At 45.2% G+C, this 22076-nt stretch overlaps 1 protein-coding gene across 1 annotated transcript in view; it reads left to right on the top strand.

Annotated features, from left to right (window-relative positions):
- MYO7A (myosin VIIA) overlaps nt 1-22076 on the top strand; it is a 304325-nt gene that overhangs the window by 31052 nt on the left and 251197 nt on the right. The window contains exons 4-9 of the mRNA XM_040339989.1: nt 4505-4689; nt 10586-10707; nt 10813-10955; nt 11654-11767; nt 14215-14368; nt 18796-18872. Coding sequence (XP_040195923.1) covers nt 4505-4689; nt 10586-10707; nt 10813-10955; nt 11654-11767; nt 14215-14368; nt 18796-18872 — 795 coding nt within the window. The remainder of the gene's footprint in view (nt 1-4504; nt 4690-10585; nt 10708-10812; nt 10956-11653; nt 11768-14214; nt 14369-18795; nt 18873-22076) is intronic.

Genomic DNA, 22076 nt, shown 5'->3' with positions numbered 1-22076 from the left:
TCCTATGGGGACACCCGGCGAGATTTCCTCTCACTATTTTTATAGTTCTGGGACAGGAAGTCAAGGCAGGGTGTTAATATTTTCTATTCTAACCTAAACAGTACAAATAAGTTTTGGCATTTGAATGATATACTGTACTATTATAATTCACTAACGGAAAATAATCTAATTTTAAAGTAAAATTCAGTAATACTCAGTTCTAGAGTTAATACTAACCTTCCAATTATTGTTTCTTTCCTAAGACTAACTGCGGCGGGAGAGTAAGTATGGTTGATCACCAGACTCGCTGAGGTTGTGTCATCCATAATCAGAGTTCTGATCCATTCATTCCACACTCCTAGCATTGCAAGATCATCTTCATGTGTCTTTTATTTTACGATTTCATATCTCATGGATGCTTGTTTGACATGATAACATTTTCCATATAGGCATGGAAATTTCTGAGTAGGGCAGTAGCATTTCTGGTCAGTGAGGCTTAGGCCGCGTACACACGGTCGGTTTGGTCCGATGAGAATGAACCGAAGTTCATTTTCATCGGACCAAACCGACCGTGTGTATAGGCCATCGGTCTGGTTTCCTTCGGTCCAAAATTTCTAAACATGCTTCAAAACCGAACCGATGGACCACTGCCCCATCGGACCAAACCGATGGTTAGTACAGAAAAGCATCGGTTCAAAACCCGCGCATGCTCAGAATCAAGTCGACACATGCTTGGAAGCATTGAACTTCGTTTTATTCAGCACGTCGTGTGTTTGACGTCACCGCGTTCTGACCCGCTCGGATTTTGGACTGATGGTGTGTACACATATCAGGCCGTCAGGCCACTTCAGAGGTGAACCGCTGAAAACGGACCGGCGGGCCAGTCTCATCGGTTTGGTCCGACTGTGTGTACAAGGCCTTAGAGGTAAAGGCATCAAAGTGTAGGCCTCGTAACTATAGAAGCCATGGTTATAATTGGAGATGGGGAGGAAGGGAAGAGGGCCACATGCTCCTATATTCCTGGAATTATGGGGCCTGATAATTGGTTGAAATTTTGGAGGGATAATGTGAAAGTTACGTATAGTAAAAATTGGAGTTCGGTAAGAGGGAGCTTTTTGTTTGATTTACGGTATATGGAGGTATTTTCCATTAAAAAGGGAGGCATGGTTTGTCCCATAGGTCTAAAGATCAGCTTTTCTCAACCAGGGTCCCTTCAGAGGCTGCAAGTGGTTCCTTAGCAGTGAGCAGTGGATTGATCTTCCACTTAAGTGCTTACAAAGTTTTGTCACCAGCATAGGTGTGCGCAGCCTAATGCATTAAGGGCCCAGATCCACGTAGCGCGGCGCATTTGTAAGTCCGGCGTAGTGTAGCTCAGATACACTACGCCACCGTAACTTACAGCGTATTTCCCGTATCCACAAAGAATTTGCGCCGTAAGTTACGGCGGCGTAGTGTAAATGTGTCGGCGTAAGGGCGCGCAATTCAAATCACTACGTTGTGGGCGTGTTTTTTATTAATACGTCTTGACCCCACGTAAATTAAGTTTTTTTTAACGGCACATGCGCCGTCCGTGGGGGTATCCCAGTGCGCATGCTCCAAATTAACCCGCAACAAGCCAATGCTTTCGACGTGAACGTAATTCTACGCAAAGCCCTATTAGCGAACGTTTTATGTAAACGACAGAAAATGTTACGCTGGCCCGACGTCCATACTTAACATTGGCTACGCCTCATATAGCAGGGGTAACTTTAAGCCGGAAAAAGCCTTACGGAAACGACGTAAAAAAATGCGCCGGCCGGACGTACGTTTGTGGATTGGCGTATCTAGCTAATTTGCATACTCAACGCGGAAATCAATGGAAGCGCCACCTAGCGGCAGGCGTAAATATGCACCTTAGATCCGACGGCGTACTAAGACGTACGCCAGTCGGATCTAGCCCAGCTTCAGGCGTATCTTGTTTTGTGGATACAAAACAAAGATACGCCGGAGCAACCTAGAAGTTACGCGGCGTATCAATAGATATGCCAGCGTAACTGCTTTGTGGATCTGACCCAAGGTGTACACCCTTAAGCTCAAACACACATGCATGTGTATGTATCTACATATATATGACCCCGGCACATTGATCTCCCTGCTGGCACAGTGAAAGAGAAGAGCATAAACACTTCTCTTATGGCAGAACCGGTAAGAGGGAGATCTTTCCCATGTTCCTGTTGCTACACAGAGTGATAACCAGGGGTCAAGTCCTGGGGAAAAAAGTGTGGGAACTCCCACCCAAGATCCACTCCCCCACCAAAAAAAAAAAATGATACACTCATATGCATAATTACTAAACCGCATATTTTAATTACTAGAAGCAAGTTCTTTCTAAATCCCGCGATAACTCGCGGCAGACCTCCGCAATGTCTCCTGGGAACAATGACAATAGCTCCCAGGAGACATTGCGGCATCGAGGAAGTGACGGAATACCCGCACACTACCCGATGAATCCATATACAGGAAGCGGCCAGTAACATAAAGGATTACTAAGGTTCGCCTGCCCCTGACAGTGACTCGAGCTGGGCATCGTCACTTAGTGAAGGATTGGCTCGGGCGGCTCGGCTGCTCTCGGCTGCTCTAGTCCTGCAAAGGGAACTGCGTTCCTGCTGTGAAAAAAGTGCAGGAACTCCGTTCCCACGCGTTCCCGCAGGACTTGAGCCCTGGTGATAACACTAATGCGCATGGGGTGATTAGGGTGTGCCTGGGCACATCCGGCACACCCTGTGCGCACGCCTATGATCACCAGTGTCACTTTCCGAATCCAGAGTCTGTCCTCTCATATCTCAGTTAACTGTTTACAAGAGGGTATTCTTACCCACTGACCACCAATGTAAGGGGCACAAAACTGACAATGTAAGGGATCCTTCCCCTTTGATCACCAATGTAAGAAGGCACTAAGCTGACACCCAGTGGCTTTCCCATATGACCACCTATGTAAAGGGGCACTAAACAGACTCAATATAAGTAAAAATAAGAGTAAAAAGCCAATTAGAGCACCAAACAAAAATCATTGGGAGTCCAAAATCTTAAATTGTTCAACTAGATCCAAAAAAAAGAGCAAAGGACAGCCAATGCATTTCAGGGGTGACAAACTCCTCCTTCATCAGGGCTAAGTGAAATGGCAAAGTGTTAACTAGACTCAAACAATATTTAAATGGACTCAAATAATAGACCATTTCTGCCGTTAACACCGGCACTAGCTGCGTTTTAATATATCCTCTGCAGCAGATGAGTCTGTTTAGGTGTATTTTTGAGTCCATTTAACAATTTGCCATTTCACGTGGATGAGTGGCAAGTCAACAATGACAGCCTTGCTTTTTTATATTTTGTGAAATGATATAGCGGAAGTTTAACATTAAAAATGCTAAAATAATGGGTCACCATAGGCTCAGTTTTATTTTAAATCTAAACTCCTGCAATGATTTCACAGCAGTAAAATCACCAGAGCTAACTCCAAATCTCCTAAGATTAGCAGTCAGGGTTAGCAGTGCCTTAGGGCCAGATTCACAAATGAGATACGACGGCGTTTCTCCTGATACGCCTTCGTATCTCTGTTTCTATCTATGCGACTGATTCATAGAATCAGTTACGCATAGATATCCCTAAGATCCGACAGGTGTAATTGTTTTACACTGTCGGATCTTAGGATGCAGTACCGCGGCCGCCGCTGGGGGGAGTTTGCGTCGTAAACCAGCGTCGGGTATGTAAATTAGGAGTTACGGCGGATCCACGACGGATTTTTGCGTTCGCTACATCGCCGCTAGTCTAGTTTCCCGTCGCAAAGTTAGTTTTTTTTGGTGCCCTAACTATAGTCAGCAAGTGTATTGCTGTCTAAAGTATGGCCGTCGTTCCCGCGTCGAAATTCAAAATTTAACGTCGTTTGCGTAAGCCGTCCGGGAATACGGAAGTACGATACGCGCGTCGCCGTTCAAAAAAATGACGTCACGGCGCGCAAAGCACGGCGGGAGTTAAGAAACGGAGCATGCGCAGTAGGTCCGGCGCGGGAGCGCGCCTAATTTAAATGGTACACGCCCATTTAAATTGGCCCGCCTTGCGCCGGAGGCCGCCGGCGTAGTTTTCATCGCAAGTGCTTGGTGAATCAGGCACTTGCGATGAAAAATTGCGGCGGTGTAACGTATCTAGGATACGTTACGCCGCCGCGATTCTACGTGAATCTGGCCCTTAGATCTGTTACCTCAGATATACATCTATGGGGTTGTAGACACAGGAGTGCATAGGCACATCTACATATAAAAAAGTGCACTGCTCTTTTTTGGGAAGAAATTCCAGGTAAAATAATTTTTAGATGTTCCCTATAAGATAGAAAAATCTTATTTTTATTTTTGGTCTGTTTTCAATACCATAGCCATTTTTTTATTTAATCAGACCTCATATAGTCCATCAGCTTCGTTTAAAGCCCATATATTGTAGTCTATTGTTAATATTGTGCCTCTATTAATACAACTCCATGTGTTCCTCTCTGCAGACATATACTGGATCTATATTAGTAGCAGTGAACCCGTACCAGCTTCTGCCCATTTACACCCCAGATCAGATTCGCCTGTATACCAACAAGAAGATTGGAGAAATGCCGCCACACATCTTTGCCATAGCTGACAACTGCTACTTCAATATGCAGCGGAATAACAAAGACCAATGCTGCATCATCAGGTGAGCTGTGTCCCCATCTCATCCCATCTGGTCTAGCATTGCACTGATACTGGTATCGGTATCGGTGCCAATACTAAGCATTTGCATGTACTCATACAAATGCTCTAATACTAGAACCGATACCTTCAACTAAGGTTGGCAGGAGTCCAATGGGGGAGGAAATGTTTCCTATCTTGGGCTTCAGGTTGCCATCTTGGGGAGGACGAAGATCGTATTGCATACCGAAGTCCCTCAAGATTTGTTTGGCTATCTTGATGAAGGACCCTATAAATATAGAGGCTGACATCATTTGGTGCGCACACAATGAGACAGGGAGAGAGCTCTAATGGGTAGGGAAAGTGCAGGTACAGAAATAAGTAGAAGTTCTAGAAAAGCTGGGACGTGTAGGTTTCCTTTTCAGGGTGTCCCTGTTGCATTGGTCCTAGACATTGGCCATTATATACCTCAACAACCTAGTGGAACCCAGTACCATTTACTTTACCACCAACCCTCCAATGGAGGGAAATTGTAAGTGGCTCCTGTTACATGGCTGTGTAAAGTATACATCCCTACCAGTATTCTGCAGACAAAAAGACATTGGGGTAGATTCAGGTAGGGGCGCGCAATGATACGGCGGCGCAGCGTATCGTATTTACGCTACGCCGCCGTAACTTACAGGAGCAAGTGCTGTATTCACAAAGCACTTGCTCCATAAGTTGTGGCGGCGTAGCGTAAATGGGGCCGGCGTAAGCCCGCGTAATTCAAATGTGGAAGGAGGGCATGTTTTATGTAAATAATGGATGACCCGACGTGATTGACGTTTTGTACGGACGGCGCATGCGCCGTCCGTGTACATATCCCAGTGTGCATTGCTTCCAAGTACGGCGCAACGACGTGTTGGTTTCGGCGTGAACGTAAATTACGCCCAGCCCTATTCGCGAACGACTTACGCAAACGACGTAAAAAATTCAAATTTCGGTGCAACGTCCATACTTAACATTGCGTGCGCCTCCTTACGTAAACTACGTAAATAAATTGCACCGGGCGTACGTACGTTTGTGAATCGATGTATCTAGTTAATTTGCATACTCTACGCCGACAACAACGGAAGCGCCCCTAGCGGCCAGCGTAAGAATGCACCCTAAGATACGACGGCGTAAGAGACTTATGCCAGTCGTATCCTAGGCTAATGTCGGCGTATCTAGCTTTCTGAATACAGAAAGTAGATACGCCGGCGCAGCTTTGGAATTACGCGGCGTATCTATGGATACGCCGGCGTAATTCTTTCCTGAATCTACCCCATAATACCCTACTGATTATTTGGTGCCAATGTTATATTGAACTGTTGTGCCTTGATGATTGTCTATTGAGTTTTGTTGATCTCTGCAACATAAAAAAAACAGTGCCAAGCCACTTTGTCTCCAAAAGTACTGGTACCTAACTTAACCGGTTAAGACCTGGACCATTATGCAGGTTAAGGACCTTGCCTCTTTTTTCGATTCGGCACTGCGTCGTTTTAACTGACAATTGCGCGGTCGTGCGACGTGGCTCCCAAACAAAATTGGCGTTCTTTTTTTCCCCACAAATAGAGCTTTCTTTTGGTGGTATTTGATCACCTCTGTGGGTTTTATTTTTTGCGCTATAAACAAAAATAGAGCGACAATTTTGAAAAAAATGCAATGGGCTAGATTCAGGTAGGGGCGCGCATTGTTACGGCGGTGCAGCGTATCGTATTTACGCTACGCTGCTGTAAGTTAGAGAGGCAAGTGCTGTATTCACAAAGCACTTGCCTCCTAAGTTACGGCGGCGTAGCGTAAATGGGGCCGGCGTAAGCTTGCGTAATTCAAATGAGGATGAGCCCTATTCGCGAACGACTTACGCAAACAACGTAAAAAATTTAAAATTTGACGCGGGAACGACGTCTATACTTAACATTGCGTACGCCTCATAATAGCAGGAGCAACCTTACGCCGAAAAAGCCTAACGTAAACGACGTAAAAAAAATAGCGCCGGGCGTACTTAAATTTGTGAATCGGCGTATCTAGGTCATTTGCATGTTCTACGCCGAAAACTACGGAAGCGCCACCTAGCGGCCAGCGTAAATATGCACCCTAAGATACGATGGTGTAAGAGACTTACGCCAGTCAGATCTTAGGCTAATGTCGGCGTATCTTGCTTTCTGAATGCAGAAAGAAGATACGCCGGCGCAGCTTAGCAATTTACGTGGCGTATCTATAGATACGCCGGCGTAATTCAATGCTGAATCTAGCCCAATATTTTTTACTTTTTGCTATAATAAATATCCCCAAAAAAGATGTAAAAAATATATTTTTTTTTCCTCAGTTTAGGCCGATACATAGACATTTTTATTAATATTTTTTTTTTTTACTACTAATGGCGGCGATCAACGATTTTGTTCATGACTGCAACATTATGGCAGACACATCGGACACTTTTGTCACATTTTTGGGTCCATTGTCATTTTCACAGCGAAAAGTGCTATAAAAATGCACTGATTACTGTAAAAATGACAATGGCAGTGAAGGGGTTAACCACTAGGGGGCGCTATAGTGGTTAAGTGTGACCTAATGTGTGTTTTTTTTTTACTGTAGGGGGGCGGGGCTGGACATGTGACGTCAGTGATCGTCGTTCCCTATATCAGGGAACAGACAATCACTGCCACTGCCACAGAGAAGAATGGTGAAGGTTTGTTTACACTCACCTCTCCTCGTTCTTCAGCTCCTGTGACCCGATCGCGGGACACCTGCAGCAATCGGGCCCGCGGGTGTGGTCACGGAGCTACGGACCAGGTCGCGACCCACTGCTCGGCTCTTAAAGAGGACGTATATATACGTCCATGTGCCAAGCCGTGCCATTCTGTTGACGTATATAGTCGTGCGGCGGTCCTTAAGTAGTTAAAGGGGCTGCTCAGAACCAACATGTGCATAGTAACAATGTGTAGCCAGTGATGGCACTACCATTGATAAAACACTGATAATGTTGGTCTTGATTTGGTCATTCATGCAGAGGCAGCAGCGCATGCATGTAGGTGGGGTGCAGGGCAGTGTAGCGGCAATAACAAAAACAGTCTAAGTGTTGTGTTGAAATAATGCAGACAGTTCACAATAAACCCAGTGGAAAGATCCAACCGGGAACACTCACAGATCCAATAGCATGTAAAGAGCAAGTTTCAGACGATTTGACCACCATGTTATTATGGGCAGGTTGTGGCTTGACCATCTCGTGTCCAATTGGGAAGAGATCCAGGGAAGTTGGGAGCCCTACTCTTTTCCTCCCTGACACTAGTTATGTCCTTAACAGCCGGGGTATCTGTCCCTACTATATTCATTTTCAAAATGCGCACAAAGCCTGTAGCCACGCCCTTAAGTAGACACTGCCTGACCCAAGATGGCTGCTAGAGTCACATGGGGAGGCAGCATCCAATTGCATTGCTTCCCCAGTGACCCAGGAAAACATAAAGGAACCATGTTCCTCTTGACTTTCTCTCCATCTGCAGTGCTGCTGCAGAAGAGCACCACCTGCAGTGGGGAAAGTTGACTGCACCTGCTGCTTACATGTTCTGAATGACTTTTGCAGGTGCTAAAAGACTAAAGGCCAGTGGGTGCAGCATTCTCCGCAAATGTCAGGCAGTAGTACCAGTCAGCGAGAATGACATTTTCCACACCAGTCAGGTGGCAGCCCCAGTCACCAACAGTAGCTTTCTCTTGTACCAGGAGATGTCCACTGCACCTCCCTGCACCCCTGATGCGGTGGCAAAATGTTCTGTAAGCAGCCTGCTCAGGGCTGATCCTAGGCAGGGTGCACAGGGTGCTTTGCACCCAGGCGCCTGCAGAGGTGGGGGCGCCGAAGTACCAGAGTTCTCCCCTCCCTCCTTCTCTCCTTGTTTGTGTCTGTCCAGAACTGAAAGTGTGAAAGCACTCTCACACTGGGATTGCAGATGAGGCTTTTTTCAGGCGCTATTTTTAACGCTAAAGCGCCTGAAAAATGCCTTCATGTAAAAGGGGTCTAATAAACCATCTTGTGTACTGTGTCTGCAGTCTCTGATCGTCTCCTGTACTATGTCTGCAGTCTCTGATCATCTCCTGTACTATGTCTGTGGTCTCTGGTCATCTCCTATATCATGTTTTTAGTCTCTGACCATCTCCTGTACCGTATCTGCAGTCTCTGACCGTCTCCTGTATTATGTCTGCAGTCTCTGATCATCTCCTGTACCATGTCTGCAGTCTCTAATCATCTCCTGTACTGTGTCTGCAGTCTCTGATCATCTCCTATACCATGTCTGCAGTCTCTAATCATCTCCTGTACTGTGTCTGCAGTCTCTGATCATCTCCTGTACTGTGTCTGCAGTCTCTGACCATCTCCTGTACTATGTCTGCAGTCTCTGATCATCTCCTGTACCACGTCTGCAGTCTCTGACCGTCTCCTGTACCATGTCTGCAGTCTCTGACGTCTCATTTACTCTGTCTGCAGTCTCTGACCGTCTCCTGTACTATGTCTGAAGTCTCTGACCATCTCCTGTACTATGTCTGTAGTCTGACCATCTCCTGTATCATGTCTGCAGTCTCTGACCATCTCCTGTATTATGTCTGCAGTCTCTGATCATCTCCTGTACCATGTCTGCAGTCTCTGACCATCTCCTGTATTATGTCTGCAGTCTCTGATCGTCTCCTGTACCACGTCTGCAATCTCTGACCGTCTCCTGTACCATGTCTGCAGTCTCTGACCGTCTCCTGTACTATGTCTGAAGTCTCTGACCATCTCCTGTACCATGTCTGCAGTCTCTGACAGTCTCCTGTACTATGTCTGCAGTCTCTGATCGTCTCCTGTACTATGTTTGCAGTCTCTGACCATCTCTTGTACCATGTCTGCAGTCTCTGACAGTCTCCTGTACTATGTCTGAAGTCTCTGATCGTCTCCTGTACTATGTCTGCAGTCTCTGATTGTCTCCTGTACCATGTCTGCAGTCTCTGACAGTCTCCTGTACTATGTCTGCAGTCTCTGATCGTCTCCTGTACTATGTCTGCAGTCTCTGATTGTCTCCTGTACCATGTCTGCAGTCTCTGACCGCCTCCTGTACTATGTCTGTGGTCTCTGACCATCTCCTGTATCATGTCTGCAGTCTCTGACCGTCTCCTGTACTATGTCTGAAGTCTCTGACCATCTCCTGTATCATGTCTGTAGTATGTCTGGGGGCTCTTTCTAACAGACTCTCTAACAGAAGTCCTCTCTGTGCCCCCCTCCAGGTCCCAATAAAGTACTCTGCTTCTCTTCCTGTATTTTATTTATTGTTAAGAGATCATGTAAGGATCCCAGGGTAATGAAGACTAAGTGGGGGAGCATCTCTGTGGTTGAGTCATTGCCACATTTGTAAAGGGGAGGAGTTGGTAAAACGACCACGCCCATGTGGGGGCGCCAGAAATATTTCTGCACCCAGGCGCATGTGACCCTAGGATAGGCCCTGAGCCTGCTGCATGGTCTGTCACCTAAAATGTCCTCACCACATCTGCCTGAGCCCGGGAACAGTCCTTCCTCTCCTGATCTCTGTCCAGATCCTGGCATATTTAGTTCCACCACTAATTTGAAAACCACAGCAACAGTTCAATCTTTTCAGGGTCCACACTACTTCGCAGCAGGCACTAGCTACTCCCAGCATTCACAACAGTCCGCACCCCTTCCTCTGTGTTCCCTGAGTGGTGGGTGGGTTTACCTGGGCTACAAAAAATGGGAGGCAATAACAGAGACAGTGAAAGCTGACAGTCCGGTCCTTATAGCTGCTTGCTCCTCTGCTGCCAGCACTGTGGACCAGGCCACACTAACATATAAAATATGATCACTACTCTTTCTACCATGCTTCTGATTAATCCCTGATGTCTCATTGTGTTATGTTCTGTTACAGTGGAGAGTCAGGCGCTGGAAAGACGGAAAGCACCAAGTTAATTCTGCAGTTCCTGGCGGCCATCAGCGGGCAGCACTCATGGATAGAGCAGCAGGTGCTGGAAGCAAACCCAATCCTAGAAGGTCAGACTGTGGTTCTCATGTCTATTCCTGTATGCTAACCTTATAACTCGATTAGACTTCACACATTTGCTGTTCATGCTTTAAACTTACGTTTTGCACTTTCAGCTTTTGGCAACGCCAAAACCATACGAAATGACAATTCCAGCCGGTTTGGAAAGTACATCGATATTCATTTCAACAAGAAAGGAGCCATAGAGGGAGCCAAGATTGAGCAGTATCTTCTCGAAAAGTCACGGGTTTGTCGACAGGTAGATGGAAAAATGTGTCCTATATATCTGTAAGATGGAGGAGAGGTAATGGAGAGAAAGGTCTTATTTACATGAGTGTACTACAGTGTACACCCATGCGCAGGCCATGTTTGCGCTCAGGGGGATGCCCAGGTGTTCCCTGCATCCCTGTGCAGGCAGTCCTATTCATGTCAATTGGGATGCAGCGGCTGCTGGACACCCGTGATGGTGCAGGCTCACTGCCCCGAACACAGACACTGTGAGATCAGAGACATGCATCCGCACACACAGATGTCAGAGAGCAGCGGCTATGTCTGTGCAGCTGCTGGGTCCCAATTCACATGCATGGGTCTGCCTGCACGGGTATGCACAGAACACCTGTGAATCCCCATGTGGGCAGACACAGCCTTGGCATGGGTGTAGGTTGTAGTACGCCCATACTCCTACCTACTATGAGCACGGAACCTTACCTTATAGTAGTAGTAACAATAACAGGTACTGTCATACTAGCAAAAGCGTTGGTGTTGTATCTGCTTTTGGCCCTGGCAAGGGTGAGCTGGGCACCTCCTTCACATATGCAACCCCTGTACAGTACATTATTCCTGGAAAAGAGGACATCTCTTCCCTCAATCACTCTTAAATTATTAATTTACATTTATAATAAAATGGTAACTCTTAATTATATATTTAGATACAGATATGAATGCTTTGTTTCTTAGGCTTCAGATGAACGAAATTATCATGTTTTCTACTGTATGCTGAAAGGGATGCCACCAGATCAAAAGAAGAAGTTGGGTCTAGGAAAAGCCACTGACTATAACTACCTCTGTATGGTGAGTGGGTGTGGTGGTTGTTTTGACCATAGGGAACAATACATTTGTGGCTAAATTCTGAACTTTTTAGTTTTGTTCAGCTAAATGCTGGCCTACTGATGAACACAAGACTTGTACACTGGTCTACTGATGAACACAAAACTTGTACACTGGTCTACTGATGACCACAAGACTTGTACACTGGTCTACTGATGACCACAAGACTTGTACACTGGTCTACTGATGAACACAAAACATGTACACTGGTCTACTGCTGAACACAAGACTTGTACACTGGTCTACTGATGAACATAAGACTTGTACACTGGTCTACTGATGACCACAAGACTTGTGCACTGGTCTACTGATGAACACAAGACTTGTTCACTGGTCTACTGATGAACACAAAACGTGTACACTGGTCTACTGATGACCACAAGACTTGTACACTGGTCTACTGCTGAACACAAGACTTGTACACTGGTCTACTGATGAACACAAGACTTGTACACTGGTCTACTGATGAACACAAGACTTGTACACTGGTCTACTGATGAACACAAGACTTGTACACTGGTCTACTGATGACCACAAGACTTGTGCACTGGTCTACCTATTGAACACAAGACTTGTACACTGGTCTACTGATGACCACAAGACTTGTGCACTGGTCTACTGATGAACACAAGACTTGTACACTGGTCTACTGATGAACACAAGACTTGTACACTGGTCTACTGATGGCCACAAGATTTGTGCACTGGTCTACTGATGGCCACAAGACTTGTGCACTGGTCTACTGATGAACACAAGACTTGTACACTGGTCTACTGATGACCACCACAAGATTTGTACACTGGTCTACTGATGGCCACAAGACTTGTGGACTGGTCTACTGATGGCCACAAGACTTGTGCACTGGTCTACTGATGGCCACAAGACTTGTGCACTGGTCTACTGATGAACACAAGACTTGTACACTGGTCTACCTATTGAACACAAAACTTGTACACTGGTCTACTGATGACCACAAGACTTGTACACTGGTCTACTGATGACCACAAGACTTGTACACTGGTCTACTGATGACCACAAGACTTGTACACTGGTCTACTGATGACCAAAAGACTTGTACACTGGTCTACTGATGACCACAAGACTTGTACACTGGTCTACTGATGAACATAAAACGTGTACACTGGTCTACTGATGAACACAAAACATGTACACTGGTCTACTGCTGAACACAAGACTTGTACACTGGTCTACTGATGAACACAAGACTTGTTCACTGGTCTACTGATGAACACAAGACTTGTACACTGGTCTACTGATGACCACAAGACTTGTGCACTGGTCTACTGATGAAAACAAGACTTGTTCACTGGTCTACTCATGAACACAATACTTGTACACTGGTCTACTGATGACCACAAGACTTGTACACTGGTCTACCTATAGAACTCAAGACTTGTACACTGGTCTACTGATGAACACAAGACTTGTACACTGGTCTACTGATGAACACAAGACTTGTACACTGGTCTACTGATGGCCACAAGACATGTGCACTGGTCTACTGATGGCCACAAGACTTGTGCACTGGTCTACCTATAGAACTCAAGACTTGTGCACTGGTCTACTGATGAACACAAGACTTGTACACTGGTCTACTGATGAACACAAGACATGTGCACTGGTCTACTGATGGCCACAAGACTTGTGCACTGGTCTACTGATGGCCATGGTATGGTTGTGGTTTACTGCTTCTGTGAACAATGCAAGTCTATGTGTTGGCCAAGAGGAAAGCCAGCCATAGATGGTTAGAATTTTGAATTTCCTTTTTGTCTAGCGTACTTTTCCTTATACATTGGGCTTCTTCCACACCTTCAAAAGCCGCTTCTCATTGGCACTCCATCCCTCGGTTGGACTTTGATGTCATCACATACAATGCAGGATCAGTAGTCCTGCATTGTTAGTGAGGACCCTGAGGGCCCATCCACAACACCACACGGAGTGTCAAAGAGAAGAGGAGAGTGCTGAATGCCAGAGGAAAGAAAGACAAGGGAAGGAAAACTGTTTTTAACGGTATCCTAAATAAAAAAAACATTAACCCTTGCAGTGCAGGGGCATCCTCACTGCAAGGGTGGTTTTTGCACTGAGCCTAGGCCGGAGTCAGTAAGCTGATAATGCTAGTCAGACAGGGATAGAATACAAGTAATTATTAAAAAAAAATGTAATGCATAAGAGATAAGCCTTAACATTTCCACATTTTAGAAAGTGGAGATTATTGGCTGATTATTATATTTGCCCATTGGTGAGTGATTCTGTGTAAGACCTTCATAGGTTGGTCAGTGCAGGGACTGACAGGCTTCAGAATGGAATGAGAGAAAGGTGAGTTGATCTCAAGCTTTTATAACAGCGTGCACTGAGGACGACATATGATATGCCCGTTTTATTTCTTGCAGGGCAAATGTACGACTTGTGACGGTAGAGATGACAGTAAAGAGTATGCTAACATTCGCTCAGCCATGAAAGTCTTAATGTTTACCGATACTGAGAACTGGGAGATCTCCCGACTCCTGGCTGCCATACTTCACATGGGGAATCTTCGCTATGAAGGTAATAAATAATCGAATGCTCTGCTATCTATGGTTTCAGTGTTTCAAAAATACATTTATTATCCCATGTGTCATTTGCAGTTGCTTAATTGCACCTATGTAGTGATATTATTGGCTGTAATTGAGAAATGTTTGGTTTCTATTGAATAAATCTGTTGCATTCTCAGTGATGTCACTGGTCTCTAACAAATCGATAGGTTGCATTCTCAGTGATGTCACTGGTCTCTAGTGAATGCATAGGCTGCATTCTCAGTGATGTCACTGGTCTCAAGCGAATGGATAGTCTTCATTTACCATGATGTCACTGGTCTCTAGTGAATGGATAGGCTGTATTCTCAGTGATGTCACCGGTCTCTAGCGAATGGATAGTCTTCATTCACCATGATGTCACTGGTCTCTAGTGAATGGATAGGCTGTATTCTCAGTGATGTCACTGGTCTCTAGCGAATGGATAGTCTTCATTCACCATGATGTCACTGGTCTCTAGTGAATGGATAGGCTGTATTCTCAGTGATGTCACTGGTCTCTAGCGAATGGATAGTCTTCATTCACCATGATGTCACTGGTCTCTAGTGAATGGATAGGCTGTATTCTCAGTGATGTCTTTGGTCTCTAGCAAATTTATAGGCGTCATTCTTCGTGATGTCATTGGTCTCTAGCGAATGGATAGGCTTCATTCACCGTGATGTCACTGGTCTCTAGTGAATTGATAGGCTTCATTCTTTATGATGTCATTGGTCTCTAGGGAATGGATAGGCTGCATTTTTAATGATGTAATTGGTCTCTAGCAAATGGATAGGCAGCATTCTTATGTTCAATTGTTCTTATTAAGGTTATCAACCATACAGATATAAAACCATACAATACAGTATAGAGAGAAGTACCAAAACATGAAAACATTATTGACCTACAGCATTGGTCTTTAAAGAACCGGTATAGAACTTTTTTTGGACTATGACTATAGCTCTGAAGAACAGAAGATTGATCCTCTGAAAAGGAACTGCATGGCCAGAGGCACCCCCATCTAAGCCAAGGGGTCATCCCAGCCATGAGTTGGTCATGAATGGTGGCTAGTCATTGGGCCTGATCCACAAAAGGGATACGCCGTTGTATCTACTGATACGCCGTCCTATCCCTGTTTCTATCTATGGAACTGATCCACAGAATCAGTTTCTCATAGATAGGCAGAAGATCCGACATGTGTAAGGGACTGTCGGATCTTAGGATGCAGTACCGCAGCCGCCGCTCGTCGAAATCCAGCGTCGGGTATGCAAATTAGCACTTACGGAGATCCACAAAGCTTTTACGCTTCGTTTTTTCTCCGTGAGTATTAGTTTGCCGTTGCAAAATTAGGGCTGCTTTTACAAAGTGTAAAGTTAGTACACCATGTAAAAGTATACCCTTCTTTCCCGCGACGCTGTCAAGTTTTTTGAATTTTTTTTTTTCCCGCCGCATCTCTTTTTTTCCCCCGACGCAACTTTTTTGACCCGGCGCGATTCACAAAACTCGGCGTAACGTAATTTTGCGCAATGCACGTCGGGAAAATCGCGTCGGGAGCATGCGCAGTACGCCCGGCGCGGGAGCGCGCCTAATTTAAATGGGACTCGCCCCATTAGATTAGGAACGCCTTGCGCCGGACGGATTTAAGTTACACCGCTCAAAATTTCTAGGTAAGTGCTTTGTGGATCGGGCACTTAGGTAGAGATTTTGCGGCGGTGTAACTTAAACGGGAAAAATTAAGTTACGCCGGGTTTTTGTGGATCAGGCCCTAGGAGTGGGATCAATGGCAATCAACCAGCGGTCACAGAACACACCTCAAACTTTAAAAGGGTTTTATAAGTAGGAAAATTCTATCAAGGGTATTTTCCCCAATGGGGTTTTTGGGCAGCTCAATTAATGAGTTAAGATACAATGTAAAAGAAAAAAGGTATTTATTAGATGACATGTACAAAAAAGGGGATAATGGGGTAGTTTAAGATATGAGTTGCGGTAATACAAAATCGTTAAAATTCCATACATGTAACAAGACACAACAAATTGATATATAGCTTGGCATGTGTAGGTACAAGCATATAGCAATCCTAACGCGTATCGACCCTAAGGCCTCGTACACACGATAGGTTAACCAGAGGACAACGGTCTGATGGACCGTTTTCATCGGTCAAAACCGATCGTGTGTGGGCCCCATAGGTTTAAACATCGGTTAAAAAAAAGCCAACTTGCTTTAAATTTAACCGATGATATCCTAACCAATGGGAAAAAAACGATGGTTAGTAGGCACAACCATTGGTTAAAAATCCACGCATGCTCAGAATCAAGTCGAGGCATGCTTGAAGGCATTGAACTTTGTTTTTTTCAGCACGCTGTTGTGTTTTACGTCACCGGGTTCTGACACGATCGTTTTTTTTAACCGATGGTGTATAGGCACGACTGACCATCAGTCAGCTGCATCGGTTAACCGACAACAACGGTCCATCAGACCGTTCTCATCGGATGGACTGATCGTGTGTACGAGGCTTAAAGGTCTTCTTCAGAGGTTTTGTTGTAACTGAAAGAAATTTACAAAAAGTTATTATTATATGTTTTATCATCTATCCCCCTCCTTTGCCCCGCCTTTGTACAGCGGGAACATAAAAAAGGGGAAGAGAGAAGAGAAAAAAAAACACATAAACAGATTACACACAAGATCAACACATTTTACCAGATGATGAGTATAGAACAATCCAATCCGAACTCCTTCGTCACAGTAGAGGAGGCCCCAAAAGTCTCCCAGAGTGGTGTCCCGAACCCCATGCGCTCCAATGCAGGTACCCCAAAGAAAAAGCAGAGTGATCCAGTGTGACTATACAAGAGATCACCGGGTAATGGGCGGCGCCCGATGGAGTGGTAGGTCAGAGGGAGGGTTAGACGCCTGCGGCAAAGTAATTGAAAACATTTTATTATATTTTAGTTTGTTGGTGTGTGTATATATGTATACATCAAACACACCTTCGTGTGATTGTTTATTTGGATCACATTGGTAGTCAATCCTAAAGGATCCCATAGGGGAAATTACTGGGCACAGTTAAAAGTAAATATATATAAATAAATACATTTAATTGGCATATTGAAATGTGTTATTCATTATTTTGGTCTAAGTAATAGGAAAAGGAAAGGAATGGAGGAATTGAAAAGAGACAGCAAGCCTTTCCTGGGACATTAACAGTGTAGCCTCAAATCTGATGAGGTTGACCCCATCAGGCAGGGCTGGACTGGGACAAAAATTTGGCCCTGGACTTCACCCAGACTGGCCCACTTTGACAGGTCTCTCCCATGGCGGCCGGACAACTCATTTTTGGGACCATTGTCATTTTCACAGCGAAAGGTGCTATAAAAATGCACTGTTTACTGTGAAAATTTACAATGGCAGTTAAGGGGTTAACCACTAGGGGGCGTTAAGGGGTTAACTGTGCCCTAAGGGAGTGATTCTTACTGTAGGTGGGCGTGGCTGTAGGTGTCACGTCACTTATCGTCGTTCCCTATAACAGGGAACAGATGATCAGTGACACTGCCACAGTGTGGAACGGGGAAGGTGTGTTTACACACACCTCTCCCCGTTCTTCAGCTCCTGTGACCAGATCGCGGGACACCGGCGGCGATCGGGTCCACGAGTCCTGCGGGCGTGGAGCTTCGGACCGGGTCAAGCATGGGCGACCCACGGCTGGGCTCTCAAAGGCGAAGTACAGGTACGTGCCCAGCCGTGCCATTCTGCCGTCGTATATCAGCGTTAAGTGGTTAACAAGATATGTGGCCACTCATTAAAATTAGAAGAAAAGAGGTTTAACCTTAAACTACGTAGAGGGTTCTTTACTGTAAGAGCGGCAGGGATGTGGAATTCCCTTCCAAAGGCGGTGGTCGCAGCAGGGGAAAACTCTTAGATAAGCACCTGAATGACCACAACATACAGGGATATACAATGTAATACTGACATATAATCACACACATAGGTTGGACTTGATGGACTCTTTTTTCAACCTCACCTACTATGTAACTAAACATATGTACCCCCGCCAGTTGTCTTCTGGGGTACCTGGAGAAGGAGGACCTGTTGACTCTTCTTTTATGCTAAAAAAGCTATTGCTCTGTGCTGGAAAAGGTCAGAACCTCCTGGCTTACAGATGTGGGTTGACCTGATTAATAGTTCCCTGCCTATGTAAACTCTAGTCAAGTTGGACCACCATAGTCTTGGGAGATTTAGAAATTTAAATGGGATAGGATGCACTTCAGTATTGTCTTATTGGACTTTGCCATATGCTGTGCCTCTTTAAATATCTGCTTACCTGCATGCCTTAAATGGAGTATTTTGATGATCTAAAGTGCTTTAATCACCAGCTGACTTGTTACCGTTAAAAAAATATTTTAAAATTATATATTTTTTTTTTTTTGCAGCCCGAATGTACGATAACCTGGATGCCTGTGAAGTGGTTTATTCCACCTCATTAACTACAGCTGCAACATTACTGGAGGTTAGTTGCACCGAATTTATAATTCTGATTCTATTGCTTCTTTATAAACCTTTCCCTTGCAGTGTCGAAAACCTAGATACAAAAATGAACTCCATATAAATAGGTTATTATAGGACTCTACAGCATATCAACTATGGTAGTATAAATTAAACAGTTCTTTACTGAAAACAAAATTCAGGACCCACCCACAATAATACCCCTTACCCATTTCTGCAGTGGCACCATATTACACAAATCCTTCACTTTTAACCCTCTGATAGTGATGTGAAAATGAGACTGCTGGCCTCAGCCCCCATGCACTTGTCCACTAATGGCCAAATCAATGACACACTAGTCTTCTGTTTACCACAGCACACATGCCCTTGTCTATTGACTGCTCCCTGGAACTTGTCTAATGTTGACCTCAGCACCCAGCACCCAGCACGCTCTGGTCCAGTGATGGCCACAAAACTTGTGCACTGGTCTACTGATGACCACAATACTTGTGCACTGGTCTACTGATGACCACAAGACTTGTGCACTGGTCTACTGATGACCACAAGACTTAAGCACAGATCTAATAATGACCACAAGCCTTGTGCACTGGTCTACTAATGACCACAAGACTTCTGCAATGGTCTACTGATGACCACAAGACTTCTGCAATGGTCTACTGATGGCCACAAGACTTGTGCAATGGTCTACTGATGACCACAAGACTTGTGCACTGGTCTACTGATGACCACAAGACTTGTGCACTGGTCTACTGATGACTACAAGACTTGTGCACTGGTCTACTGATGACTACAAGACTTGTGCACTGGTCTACTAATGACCACAAGACTTCTGCAATAGTCTACTGATGGCCACAAGACTTGTGCAATGGTCTACTGATGGCCACAAGACTTGTGCACTGGTCTACTGATGACTACAAGACTTGTGCACTGGTCTACTAATGACCACAAGACTTCTGCAATAGTCTACTGATGGTCACAAGACTTGTGAAATGGTCTACTGATGGCCACAAGACTTGTGCGCTGTTCTACTGATGACCACAAGACTTGTCCATTGGTCTACTGATGACCACAAGACTTAAGATCGTAGACCAGTGCACAAGACTTGTGCACTGGTCTACTGATGGCCTTAAGATGTGTGCATTTGTCTACTGATGGTCATGCCATGGTTGTGGTTTACTGCTCCTATGAACAATGCACGTCTTTGAGTTGGCCAAGAGTAATACACCCCTGCCTGGCTGATATCTAATCTCATCAATTAACTCAGGGAGGTTTGAAAACTACGCTTGCATTGGAGCTCCGCTTGCACTATTAGGAGTAAGTGCTAGTTTTATCTAGCATGCCAATAAAAAGCTCTTTTAATTATTTTATCCATCCCCTTTGGGCTTCCTAACTCTCCACATGATTGGTTCCCAGAATCCGCTTCCCATTGGTGCTCCATCCCTTAGTTGGAATTTAATGTCATCACATACAATGAGGAACCATCAGTGCTGATTTGTTAGTGAGGACGCTGAGGGCCTCTCTACAACACAGTATGTCAAAGGAAAGAGGAGAGTTTTGGATGCAGGAGGAACGAGAGACAAGATACCGTATATACTCGAGTATAAGCCGTGTTTTTCAGCAAATTTTTTTGTGCTGAAAATGCCCCCCTTGGCTTATACTCGAGTCACCTTTTTGCACATGATCTGGACTTTGTGGACCCGGTACCGGCCGACCATAGGTCCCATGGACCTTATTCTTGGCACACTTCTAGCCCCACTCTTCCTCTACAAGTGTGAAAAGTTTTTTTGTCTGGGGGACCTACGGCCAGGGAGCACCGATTTTTCAAAGCCGGGCACCCCTTCCATAGACTCCCGTGTTAAACGGTCATTTCTCTGGTGAATTTGGGGATTCAGTACTGGCCAGTCGTAGGTCCCCTGCACATATGTAGCCCCATTTCTCCTCTACAAGTGTGCAAAGTTTGTTGTCTGGGGGACCTACAGCTGGGGAGCACCTATTTTTCAAAGCCGGGCACCCCTTCCATAGACTCCCATGTTAAACGTCAGTCTAGTCATGGGCACAGTGAGGCATGGACACAGTGAGGCATGGGCACAGTGAGGCATGGACATGGACACAGTGAGGCACAGTGAGGCATGCAGATGGACACCCTAGGCTTACACTCGAGTCAATTCGTTTTCCCAGTTTTTTGTGGTAAAATTAGGTGCCTCGGCTTATATTCGGGTCGGCTTATACTCGAGTATATACGGTAAGTAAAACTGTTCTTTAATGCTACCCTAGAAAAAAAATTGCATTTACCTTTGTAGTGCATCCTCACTGCAAGGGTAGATTTTGAATTTCAGCTATGAGGGAGAAACAGAATCATTGGACTGAGTTAGCGTAGTCATTTCTGTTGGCTAATCTACTAATTTGAATACAATAAAGATAATTACAATAATAAAATGGAATGAAATGGGAAGATATGACAAAAGACTAGGGGTGCAACGGATCAAAAAACTCACGGATCGGATCGATTCTCGGATCAGGAGTCACGGATCGGATCGTTTTTCGGATCAGCAATAAAGAAAAGTTTTCAAATGTACAGATAAAAAAGTAATCTCCTTAAAATGACCACACCGTATAAGCTTTGATCTCCATAAATGGTATCAACATTCCCTGCACTTATTGCCAAAAACGGTGGCAAATTAAATAAAAGGATATTAAAAAAAAAAAGTTTGCCTACAAAATATTGAAGGAGGAAAGGTGCACTATTATCTTCCAAAATCATACCATTTGTTGATCTAGTGCAAGCCTGTGGAAGAAAGCCAGGGATGTGCTTTGAATTATGGGGTTGCATTTACCTAAATGATCATGACACTGTGCTAAGTGTTGCCAACTTACTTGCCTTTTTAGAATTAGAATGTAGTTGAGTCCCATCTTGCTCCATCCAGTGTGCTTGCCAGAGCCCAGAGCACAGCGTGACATGGCTCCCCACCTCAGCGCGCTGACTACAGAAGTCAACGCGCTGAGGCGGGGAGGCGTGTCACGCTGTGCTCTGGGCTCTGGCAAGCACACTGGGTGGAGCAAGATGGCCGCCGCTACGGAGCTAGGCCGAAGCCGGGGACTTTCCTTGGCTCCGGAGCGCTCCGCGGATCGCGGGGTGTGCCGATCCGAACGGGGTGACCGGTTCAGATCACAGATCGGTGACGATCCGTTGCACCCCTACAAAAGACCA

Source organism: Rana temporaria, chromosome 2, assembly GCF_905171775.1.
Source record: "Rana temporaria chromosome 2, aRanTem1.1, whole genome shotgun sequence".
NCBI classification, from domain to species: domain Eukaryota; kingdom Metazoa; phylum Chordata; class Amphibia; order Anura; family Ranidae; genus Rana; species Rana temporaria.
Note: the sequence above shows the minus strand (reverse complement) of the source record. Positions and strands in the feature narration are given on the sequence as shown.